Raw genomic sequence first — 12,653 nt, forward strand, 5'->3', positions numbered from 1 at the left:
GTGCATACTTGTATTGACGATAACAGTGTGATTACAATATTAAATGCTGATATTGTGTTGATAATACACATATGATCATTTCCTGTAAATAATCCAGCACTTCCTAGATAACTACAGGTATGGTTAGAGACTCTTTCCAACTCTCTATACTCGTATTTCAAGTCTAATTAATTTGCCAAAAAAGAGACAAAGAGCACAATAAACATTTATTTTTAATTTTCTATAGCTATTGCGATATAATCGTTGCTGTGAATTCTTTATGCCCTGATAATTGTGTGGTAAAAAAATCTGACATTGTGCCATAATTCAAAGGGTAACATGCATTACAGCAGCCAGCTGTTCAGCAGAGATTTCCAAGTGTGCCTTTTTCTCAGACTAGACTCTTTCTCAGACACCGACAGAGGCCAGATGCAGCGCGGGGGGAAAGAAAATTATATCTGTACCAGCAAGTGTGAAAGCTCCAGGCACAGAAGGGTGGTGAAGTCTCAGTCTGAATATAAATTGGGTATAATTCTGAGGGTGTCAAGCTAAAAGGTGAAAGTCTGAAGTTGCCTTGTTACACTTTGTACAAGTCCATGGATACGCCGCTTTATTGTGTGCGGTGGGTCCTCTACGGGAGCAGAGCAAATCATTTCCTGATGGCAGGGGGTAAAGACTTCTATAATCTCACCATCGTGTTCAGAGAGCTGGCCTACGGCACCACAGTGTGTCCACATTTTAGAATCTCCTGTCTGAGTGTTTTTACGTCGGGGAAGCAAAGAAGCTTTGGAAAAAGGCAAACAAAATGAAAAGCGTTGCACCAAACTCAACTCTGGATAATTGAAAGTCTAACAATGTTTCAATAACTATTTCATTAGTCAGTGTTGTTTTGTGTCTGAATTATTTATTCAAGGGGCTCATTTTTTTTAAAAACGCAACAACGAAAAGGACGTGTCATCCCAGAGGGTAATAGACTTTCATCAGTGGTTGTTAATTCAGATGTGCCCTTTTGGGGATTTATCAATTAATACAAGACATTTGCAGTTATGGACATTTTAGTATTTAGGAGGGAGACTAAATAAAAGGTAAAGCCTCAACACATGACTTTTAATTTATTTGGTTGATTAGACCTCTTCTTAGGACTGACTTGAAGCAGCTGTTAGGATGGGACAACTTAAACCTTTATGATTCTTATTGGTACGTTAACTTTGCCCCAGGAGTGGCTGTAAAGGGCCCTTTAACGGAACTGTTTAAAAGCTATAAACCAAAAATACACCAGATGATTTCTAAACCTCGCTGAGTCAGTCTACGTCAGTACATTTACATTTTCTGTGGGCCCTTTTCACAGAAGACATCTTGACATTATGCAGTAGGAAAAGCACAGGTGTAAATAATCTAATTATTGATGGCTGAATGTTTTATTTAGCTGCTTCACTTTCAGTCTCCTGGTCGGGAGTGGAGGAAATTCTCAGATCTTTACCTAAATTAAAGTAATAATACGAGGATTCAGATATTAGGTATAATTTTAAATCTCCTTCCAACCTTTCCAGGAAACGAGTTTTACTATTACACAACGTTAAACCATGACTAGTTTAAAATCAAAAGAGAGAGTCTATGGAGCAGAACCGGAGAGTTGTCGGACTCTGGTCTCCTGGCAGTCTGTGTTCGAAGGCGGAACTTAGCAAAGGTTCAATCCATGACTCATTTTCTCTGTTTTGGAGTTCTTCATTCACAGTTGAGACATGCAAGTCTCTTCACAAATTTACATTGGGGGAGTAATTGATTTAGTAATGGTAGTTTTGGGGGTGAAGTATTTCCATTTAAAAGGAGATTTAAATGCTGTATGCTAAGGATGGACTTGTCCATTGAATCTACTCAATATTTAACAAGATAATTCTTGAGTTGTTGGCTGATCAGAACCACTTCTATAAAGACAAAATGTTTTAATGCTTTGATTTAAGTTTTTATCATTTTGACAAATTGACAAAAAGAGCAGTAATGAAAAAACCCATAAGGCCACTGGTGCTGTGCCCGCTCTGCCCTTAGCACAGCAGGTTACAAATGCAGCCCGACACCAACGAGTGGAATAAACTGGCCTGAGCAACTGTAACGACTTTAGTGTTCTTGAACTCTGGCATCTTGTGTCATGCTGAGGAGGAGGCACATGCAGCGCCTTCGTAGCCCGTTGTCAGGCTGCATCCACGAGACTGCGGTGAGGTGAAGAGACAGGCAACACGCCAGCGGAGCATCCCCGACCACATGACTCAGCCTGTCCCCTCACGTTAGACCCGGCTCAGTCAGGGCCATGAGGAAACAAGGCCATTGGTATTGAGTCACTGACACACTGGACAGTCCCCAGATCAAGCATGATGATGGCGGAGAAAGTGGAGGATGCATGTTGCCATGTTCTCCCAAGGAGTGCTAGGGCAAGGGATGCATACACACAGATCTATTAGGATGAAAGGTGATGATTTTTGCGCAAGCATGGTTGTCTCACAAGTTACATCAGTTCACAATATTTTGACCAGAAATTAAAGGTGCCCAGTGGAAATTTCTTGTAAACAAACAAAAGTTATGTTTACATTAAGTATTAGTCACAAAAATGCATCGTGTGACTACTTGAGCTCTAACAAATGTGGTGAATGCATTTCCTTACTTATAAAACATTAGCAAAGCTTTTTTTCTTTTCTTCTTTAAAATATTTAAGTCTTGCATTGTTCTTATCCATGTTTAAGCCAACAGTATAGACTATATATAAGAAGTGGGCATACTCACCTTAACCTCACCAATTGGTTTGTCTACTGCCGTTTTGATGCCTGCATTTGGGACATCACCATCTTGGCTTTTTGCAACCAGAACTGACACGAGAAGATGGAGCTCATTTTTAGCCAAGCAAAAGGTTACAATTAACTTTCATGAGCTGAATACACACTGTGAAATGGTTAAAGTTGTAAGACAACACCCAGAACGGGACAACACCTTGGTAGTGACCTGTCAATCACAAGGTAGACCACTCTAAAGCATTCCCTGCCTTATCATCTATGTTATTCTAAAAGGGACTATAATTTACTAAATAAACATCATCGTGTATTGAAGAAGACTTCAAACTGTAACGGTTGAGACCATAAATTAATATTTACAATGTTTACTTATGAAATAAATCAAGTTAGAAGTAGGGTCATTTTCCCACAAAGACTTCATACAATCAGATTTCTTTTTGCAACCAGAGGAGTCTCCTGTAGTCTTCCTTTTCCCTTCCTTTGTTGGCACATTGCTGCATAACCTGCCGTGTTACTGCCACCTGTAGATCAGTGTAATAGTGTGAAACCATTGGGAGGATTGTGTACCCTGTGACTCATGTGCTTGCACCTGCATGTGTGTCCTTGTTCATGAGACAAACAAAACAGAAAAAAAATACTCATGAACAAATACTCCAAAGGGAACCTTAAAAGCCCCATTTGCTTTAATCAGCCAACTTCTTGAACCAGTTGCTTTTCTCATGCTCTAAGGTTGCCACGCAACACTGGGACATTGATATGAAATTGAATATACAGCCTGTGAACTACATTTATTTTGTGTGTTTTATTGTTTAGAACAGTGAGTCAAAAGAATACACAATAAGCTGGTCTAGTGGGGCTCAGATACATCCTTTCTTGAGCATTATGACTTAATGGCAGTTCAAATTTTGAGGGCATACCAGGTGTTTATGTTGACAGAGCCCTCCTTATGCAGGCGTGACAGGATTGTAGACGGGATGTTGTATAAAAGGAATATTGAATCTGTTAACCTAACATAGTCAATGATGCATAAACATGCCACCGTCTACCATGCAAGTCCACATTTGAAAATAATTTCTCTGACATCTTTGCGTATTATAGTCAGTAAAAGTTTTCAGAGAGGTGCTAGAATAGTAAGTTATATTTCAGATTGTAGCCTCAAGGGTGAGTTCAGCAAACTCGAATAACAGTGTTTATTTTCAGTGAGCAGATAGCAGTAGTTATTGACAGGCAGTGTTGAGGAGACAATGACCTCAGAACATGGCTACAGGGATGGCAATATTAGTCTATCAATCAGCCTGTTGGTGCACAAGTTTGGTCCACATTGAGATATCTCAACAACTTGATTAACTGCCATTAAACTTGGTACAGACATTGACGTTACCATCAGGATGAAGCCAAGTGTCTTTGGTGATCCCCTTTTCCTCTTGCACCACCATCAGGGTATTTTTCTGGGCTTTTACTGAAATATGTTTGACAGCTATTGGAGTTGTTTCCACAAAGCTTTGAAGAATCTAAAATATAAAACATATTCTGGTTTGTTGAGCATTTGTTTGTTTACCACATAATTCCATATGTGTTCTCTGGATGTCTTCAATATTAATCTACAATGTAGAAAAAAAGAAAATAAATAAATAAAGAAAAACCATTGAATGAGAAGGTGTGTCCAAACTTTTGACTGGTACTGTATGTACGTAACAGTGAACCACTACATCACCTGCAATAGAGACAGAAAACCAGCTCAATAGGAACAACAATGATCCTGTGAAGTCGGGTAGGTCTTAATGTACTGTTATAATCATTAAAAAGCAAAAGCAGCATGTGTGCACATACAGTTTACCTTCAGGAGCTCGCGTAGCATAGAGGTTCTCATTGCATGGGAGCAGTATGGAGAAGAGTAGTATAATTGTTGGACCCTGGTCGGAGATGGACAATGCTACACTGTTATCTGCTACAGGGCGACTCTTAGCGAATGATCATTGAGTTAACCTAAAATAGGATGGTAAACATCCTCATTGTCATTGTGAGCACAGCTAAGCTCTGAGTGAAGCCTCACATAGACACTCGCATTGCTTTAGACTCTTATTAATGTTTTCTTTTGGGTTCTCCGGTGTGTGCTTGCTGTTTGTGCCATCCCAAACGTATTCAAATAATTGAATTAGGACGTGTGTTATTTGTGCTTTCTTGTGTTAAAAATGTAAGATAACATCTTAGGTGCCCGCGCACACAAGTTAAACCATTTGTGCATGTAAGTGTGCGCAGGCTTAACGGTTGTTGGGAGGAAGTGTAGTACGTGAGCAAGAAGGGCTATTTAGCCCGACAATTAAAGCATCTGTCTCTACTTTGGATCTCCCCTGGTGAGGTAAGTGGGGATGCTAAAGATAACAACACCAAGGGCTCATTAACGCCACTTCAGACATTTCAGACGAGTTAATCTCTCCATGCCTAGCCTTCTCCTGCCTCATTGAGACTAAAGACACACGCAGGCTGACCCCGTACGCTGGCCGAAACATTCACACACATGGACCCACAAACACGCACGCACGCTCTGCAGTAGCCTGATAAGCCTCACGCCTCACCAATTGGCCCCTGCAAATGTCAAACTGAAGCCATCTCAGTTTACTGATTGGGAGTGGGCGGGAGTGAATGAATAAAAAATTTCCCTCAGTTTCGTTTGCCTGAGCTGGAGATTACCTGAATTAAAACAAGTTTGCAGTAGAGACGTAATCTTTAAAATCCTTCTACTTATGCATGATGAAAAGAGGTCCAAGAGACGAAGCTTACGTCAACAAAAAGCAGCTTACAGCACGTCTCAGAGGAATACTTATCTTCAGCCCTGGACCTGAATAAAATCAGGGAGGACATGAGATGAAATGTGAGTCAAAGGTTCAACCGTCGCATACAGTCCAGATGCTGTTTCATCACATATTAAAACACCAGCCCCAGAGTGTCCTGTTGGGTAGGTTGTTCAGCTAAAGTCACCATCAAATCCAAACACCCTGGAGGAGGGATTTCTGTAGCTATACAAGCACAATAGCTTGAGTAAGGATCACCAAGTTTTGCAGGATAAGGCAAAGACGGTGCCTGCCAAGAGAATTTCTCTACGTTTTCACGCAGAGGCTTCCACAGATGGTTTTAGGCTTTCTCCTGTTTCCTGTGTGAACTAAATAAATGGCTCCAAAAAGGATGGGTGGATGGCCAAATAGGGGGTTTAGTTTTATCGATGCAAGAATGATGCAATAATTAGTATACTTTGCTACCATGAGGGCACATCTAAAGTCCCTTTGTGTACTGGGAAAGAAGGAATAAAAAAAACAACAACAATTGAATTCAGGTGCATTTTCATTTGACTCTCTTACATTACATTACATTACAGTCATTTAGCAGACGCTTTTATCCAAAGCGACTTACAGGAAGTGTATTCAACATAGGTATTCAAGAGAACTACTAGTCACCAGAAGTCATAAGTGCATCTCCTTTCTTAAACAAGCATCTAAAAGCATAAATGCTCTTCACTCATATATTTTAAACTGATAAATACTTCTGGTCTCTTAAACATAAGAATGTTTTTGGTGCATTTGTGTTTCTCCCCAAAGGGCGTCAGGAAAAGTACAGATGTTGCAGACTCCCAGGCAATGTTCAGTTCCAATGGTTTCAGCAGTGAAAGCTGTTTCTCCCAGTCCGGGGGCGGTTGTCTTTGACATTGTGACATGAAGTCTCTAATTTGAAGATGTGCTCATACACCCTGCAAGGAGAAAGCAGCCTGTGCTAGTGCTCAGCTGGCCCCTGGCTCGGGTGACCTCTGCTTAGGCACGGACCTCAGTCTTAATTGTGTCTGGAGGAATTCTGCTGTCTTAAGACAAGCTTAAGTTTAGACCGGAGGGCTTCGTGGCCTTCACTGCATCGAGCAGTTAAACAGAAAACAGGGTGCTGTTGCACTGCTCAGTGTCTTGTCTCATCGTTTTAATCAACTCCGCACCAATTTACAGCTCACAACAAAATGCTGAACTTAATAGAGCTTGAGAGGTAACACTGGACTGGCATTCAGTTTTATTAGCTTCTGTGAACGAGTAAATGTTTATTTTAACATGGTTTCTATGCTTACTTTTTATGACACCCTCAAAACTTTAGTTCTTGAACTCTTAACTTGGAGTTTCAAACTAAATAAGAGACATCTTTGGACATTACATGGCCCATATCAAAGGAAAACTATGTCAAAAGAATTTCATGATATCAAAGTGAACGTTTAAGAAAACTAAAATATATTGGTTTTCACAGTTTAGGCCTGGAAGCTATTTTGCTGTCTCTGACACTTGTGTCGCAGTCCCAACAGAGCCCAATTTGCCCTTGATTACTTGCCGCCACTGATCTAAGCTCCGTCATGATAAGTGTTAACACCCGTCCCCTGACTTTTTACCACTAAATTTCAGCGCCTTTCCACACATAAGGGGAAACACACATCTCTCCTTTGATTGTGAAACACAATCATCTCCCACGCTTCATTTGGCATTTAACACAGCTGTGATTCCCCTTTCCATCAGTGATCATTTCTGTGTTGATTGCCTCTCGCCACGCTGGCATGGCTCTCTTGTGGTTAACATTTGCAGGACTAAAGGCTGGCTTCACTGGAAAATTAGAGCTCAAAACAGCTGATCAAAAATTAGATTAGGTGACATTAAACATAATTTGTGAGGAAATGCGAAAAAACCCATTTTTAATGAAAAGTCATGGACATTAAAAGTAAACGCAACAGCATTTTATGTTCCTTAATTCCAGACCTATTTCAACTTTGTTTAAAATCACTGCATTTCTCTTTATCCATTGTGGAAACATAGAGAATATTTTAAGGGGTGTTGCATGCATAAATTATATGAACACATCTTTACAATTGAACACATTACATGATATAATTGTACAACTATCAATCAACAGCTATATTATTTAAAAAGACACGCAATATGGTGTATTTACACTACTTTGATTGTGTTCAGACATCAAGATTCAATATCAAATTTACAGTTTATACACAAACAATATGCCAAATATAATGGGCTGATATGACATGATTTTCCAAATCATCACACTGAGACACAATACAGTTTGTGACACTGTCTGCCATTGAAAAACAATCATAATCTCAATTTAGCGTCTACTTTTTGTCAAATAAGAATTTCTTGGGACAGAATACATCTTCTCTGTCATTGCAGCACAACATCTTATCACACAAACAGCATGAGAAAACATAACTTTATCATGAATCTAAAGCGCACATTTACAAACACTGCAGTGGCCACGACTGTTAGATTTCCAGAGTTGAAATTGGAATGACAGCTCAAAAATGATTGTGAGGCTTCTTCCCTGTCATGAATGTTGCCACACCTCAACATGACACATGACGTGGCTGCCACTGTTTCATTGCTCGGGTCCATCAAAATAGCGGCATAGCCATCCTGTATGCAATGGGACATGTGGATGAGGAGGTAGACAGTTACAGATAACCACAGATCCACAGCCGTTGTCACTGTATCAATGCTGACCTCAAACATCTGTAAGAAACAATATGACTGTGGATCAGTGGCTATGGGCAACATTAACCTCACTGCGAGAGCCCAGTGAAATTCAGGTGGTGAATGTCTCCTGGCTGTGACCTTTCACCTCTGAGCCCACGTCCTGTCCAGTCTTCTTCAGTCAGCGTAGAGGATGAACCCTGAGAAGGTGCTATATTTGTTGCTGTTGCCCCCGTGGGCCTTGCCCCCATCCAATTTTATGAAAACCTCATCGCCGGCATCCAAATGAAGGATGACACTGTTGCTGGCGTAGTCATAACTCTGGTCCTGGTCTTGAGCAATGGCGCTGGCCCTGACCTGGAATATGACATGCACAGAGAGACAAGGAGAGAAGAAGTAAGGAAGGGTAAACGGTAGAATGCTGAGGAAAAAGACTAACAAGGAATATTTGTTTAATTAACTTATATTAGATAAATGAATCTATTTATTATCATTCAATACAAACCAATGAAACATGATAAAGGTGATAAAGGTTGAAATTATTATATTAAGAGGACATTACTGAAGTCAATAATAATAATAATAATACATTTTATTTGGTAGCGCCTTTCATGGCACTCAAGGTCACCTTACATCATGTAAAATCAGTGAAAAAGCACAATCAATAACAGATTAATATAACATTGCAATAATAAAACAACAGCAGTACATCAGTACATTCAGCACCAGAGCATAGCTGGGAAATAGGTTAAAAAATATATACATAGACACATATTCGAAAGAAGAGAAAATAATGAATATATAAATAATGAAATTGAAACAAATGGTGAATATGATGCATGCAAACATTACCAGACTTGCTGCTTCCTCTGCTGACATGAGACAACTCTTATTTTCTATGTATGAGTTGACTAAAAAAAATATTTTAAGAAAAGCTTATTCGCAAGACGTGTGGGCTGAATTTGAGAGTTTGTGTAAAGTGTGTCCCCTGTGGTGAATATCTTGTTTTCCCCTCATGACTCAGCTGAAAGGGTCATGCTTGAGTCAGTCTGCCTCTAAGGAAGGATGGCAGTGCATACTATCCCTTTGCTTCGTGTTCTACTCTTACATCCACCTTTTTTTCTGGGTGGAGCACTGATAATGCCATGTTAATCACGAATATAAGTGTCATCGTGTCAAATTAGGGTAATTACTGAGACTGTTGGATCTGGAGCATAACACCAAAATCTCTTACGCACGTCCGTGTAAAAAGTGAAACTGGAGGAAGTTGCTTTGCATGTACGGTTATATCCCCTCCAAGCTTTAGCTACTGTATTATGATCTGTGTTGCCAGGTTGGCTGTTACGCTGCAACTTCATCAGATACACCGTAAAAAAGTGTAATCCCTGCTCCAACCAGATTCTGACGACAGGTTCTGAACTAAGTTAGAACCAAAATAAGAATGTGAAGTTCTTATTAGTGCCGATGGAGGAAAGAAGTGTATGTCAAGATGCTGCAGGGTTTGAGCCACAGATGACAGCCTGATGATGGATTCCTGAGACATGAGGGCAGTGATAGCCTCTCTCTCTTTTCCCTCCTCGTGTCCAGCCTCAGCTCTGCAGCAGCATGATATCCACTACTCACAAAAAGACACTGACCGACAATTTCATTTGCTGTAATATTGTGTAATAAATGCAAAATAATAATCTGTCTTGTATCAGTAACAGTAATTTCCACCAAGGATGTGTATAGTAGTGGGTGGACCAAATACATATATAATGAATGATCATATTGTTATTGAGTTTCTCTACATATTTTTCCCATTAGACTCTTTCTTTCCAATTCAGGTGAATCATTATAAAGGTGATCCAGAGGTTGCAGTTGGTCAACATGTTTTCCTGAAGCCAAATTTACATGACATTTTTACTTGGTCCTCATTAGTCGTGTTTACAGTGCCATTGCTCTCTAAAGAAAGCTGGGGGAGGCAGCTTAAGGAAGTCTTTGCAAATAAATAGTCAGCCGACAGGTCAATCATTCTGATGAAAATATCTAGCTACCAGATCTCACACTGTGTCTCCAGTAAGTAGCCTACACTTCTGTTTCTGTTACAGTTAAAAGTAAGCAGGTTTTGTGAACTGTGAATCCAATACTACCTTTTCTATTACCTTCATATTAACTTTATACTTTCATTTAATTTTCATTTTATGCAGTTTTTTACAATCTAATGTTGCACAATGTGAGTGTTTGGACATACTATTTGATATGATGTAGTTTACCAGCATCAGGATCAGGGGTCCTCATCGAGGACATCAAGTCATCAAGCTTACAGTATGTAAACTGAATACCTAATAATCTAATGCCATGGATGAGGTGAGGCTGTCTTGGATTGCAGTGTAATGTATTGTATTTCTTAGGGACAAAATAAGACAAAAACCTTACAGTTTAATGGAGTTCAATATGACAGCAAAATGTGTTTAATGTAGTGTAAATCGATATGCAACCTAGTTAGACACCAACAACTACGGCCAAAGAATTGAACCCACAGTTCTATGAAACAGCCTCCATAAACTATACCTCTGTTAGCTTTACAAATATGGCATTGCACTGAATTGATTTACAATATACAGGTGTTATTGTCTCCACTCTCTGTAGCCTGTTGCAGCCTGGATGAGAGGTCTGTAGGAAAATGTCCAAGCTCAGATTTACATGGTGTTTGATCAATGTCATCTCCTGGGGCTTTTAAAGGCATTACAAAAGTTTAGCAAATATCATGATTCGATATTGAAACGCCTGGCCCCGACAGGCAAACTGATAACGCATACTAGTGCATCATGGTTCCAGGAAGTTTGTTGTATTTCAAAGGGCACCAGCTTTGAACTAGACACTACCCCAGGCTGTGTTTGATGTGTGCAGAGTTGAGATAGGGCTGCACTCCCTCCACTCACTTCATCGTGTACATCATCGGATGTGTAATATGCACAGATACACAATCTGGCAGCACGCCACTGTGCATTGTCATTATCTCGGACTACAACACCAGACCTAGTCAGATTTAAAATCACTTTTCACATGAATGCACGACTACTCAATTTAGACTGCCAGCAAACTGGTTACACTCTTCCCTCAACAATTTGATATTCAGGTTCATCCCAGTGTATAATTCAGGGTAAAACTTTACTTTTTGTGCTGCGAAACTGTTATTTTTCCATTTGTCAAAATCAACATGAAACATTAGGAAGGTGTCTGAAGTGTTACCCACCAGACCATTCTTTATCAGGTCAGCCCACATGCTGGTGCCATCTCCTCCCCTCATCAGCACATTGTAGATGAAAAAGTAGGTGCCAGGAATCTTACAGGTGAACTTGCCGGTTGCGCCCTCATAGTTACCACCGATATTTGTCACCACGTCATCAAATCGTAGAATGTCGTAACCTTCTTGAGGGTTTCGTAGTCCCGCATAAAACGCCACCCGAGGCGTGGTGTTGTATGTGGTCGTGCTAACTGCCCCTTTACCCCCTAATCCCAGAATCCCAGTACGCACAATGTGCACACCATCTCCCGGTGGACCCTTAGGTCCTGGTGGGCCTGGCTCTCCAGGTGGTCCTGGGGGTCCAGGCTTACCTGGACGTCCCGGTTTGCCTTGTGGGCCATTAACACTGTAAGTAGGTAGCGGTTGACCGATGCTGTGGTCACTCAGATCCGCATCATTGTCCACCTGGGGGCCAATGGTTGGCGTATCGGTTCCTGCGTGCAAACCCGTGTCCGTCGTGGGGAAGGGGTCACAGACCATGCGGCAGGTACCCAGCATCTCGAAGTGGCTCGCACTGTCATCTACGCCACCTGTGCCAACGGAGCTGACCAGCACAGGGATGAGGACCACCAGAACCAGGACCAGCATGACCCCCACAGCAGCTGCCACCAGGGTCTTCCGCCCGATGCTCAGCCGGGGAAGGGGCTGTGCAGCCAGCGTGGAACTCTCCGGGGTGGAAATGGTGACTGTGGGGAGTGCGTCCACCTGGCAAAACGCGGACAAAACGAGGACCTCCGATGGTGGCGATGGTGCCCAGGGAGAGCTGGTATGAGTGTGTGAGTGAGTGAATGACTGAGCTGTGTAGGAGCAAGGGAGAGGGAGTGGAGCAAGGGACCGAAGTGATCAAAAGGAGAGGGAGATTGAGAGAGTGAGGAGAGAGAGTAAGAGGAAAGGAGGAGGGAGAGAGTAAGACAGCTTGAGAGGAGAAAAAAATAAAAGAAGCAAGGGGAGGAGAGAGTGAGCAACATACACTCGCTAACCCATCTGAGTCAGGGCTGAGGAGGGCATTCTCCTACCGGCAGATGTGAAAAGCCAGGGAGGACATAAGGAAGAAGTGTGACAGGTAGAGCATAAAGGATGGGATCATAATCAATCAATTCA

General features: G+C 41.3%; 1 protein-coding gene across 1 annotated transcript; it reads right to left on the minus strand.

Annotated features, from left to right (window-relative positions):
• Window positions 1-8,440: 8,440 nt before the first annotated feature.
• LOC129091593 (C1q-related factor-like) lies at window positions 8,441-12,158 on the minus strand. Its single transcript, XM_054599274.1, has 2 exons — window positions 11,502-12,158; window positions 8,441-8,620 (listed from the first exon to the last, which is right to left on the minus strand). The coding sequence occupies exons 1-2, from the start codon at window positions 12,138-12,140 to the stop codon at window positions 8,441-8,443; spliced, it is 819 nt and encodes a 272-aa protein (XP_054455249.1). The 5' UTR covers window positions 12,141-12,158.
• Between the last annotated feature and the right edge of the window lie 495 nt (window positions 12,159-12,653).

Source organism: Anoplopoma fimbria, chromosome 5, assembly GCF_027596085.1.
Source record: "Anoplopoma fimbria isolate UVic2021 breed Golden Eagle Sablefish chromosome 5, Afim_UVic_2022, whole genome shotgun sequence".
NCBI lineage: Eukaryota > Metazoa > Chordata > Actinopteri > Perciformes > Anoplopomatidae > Anoplopoma > Anoplopoma fimbria.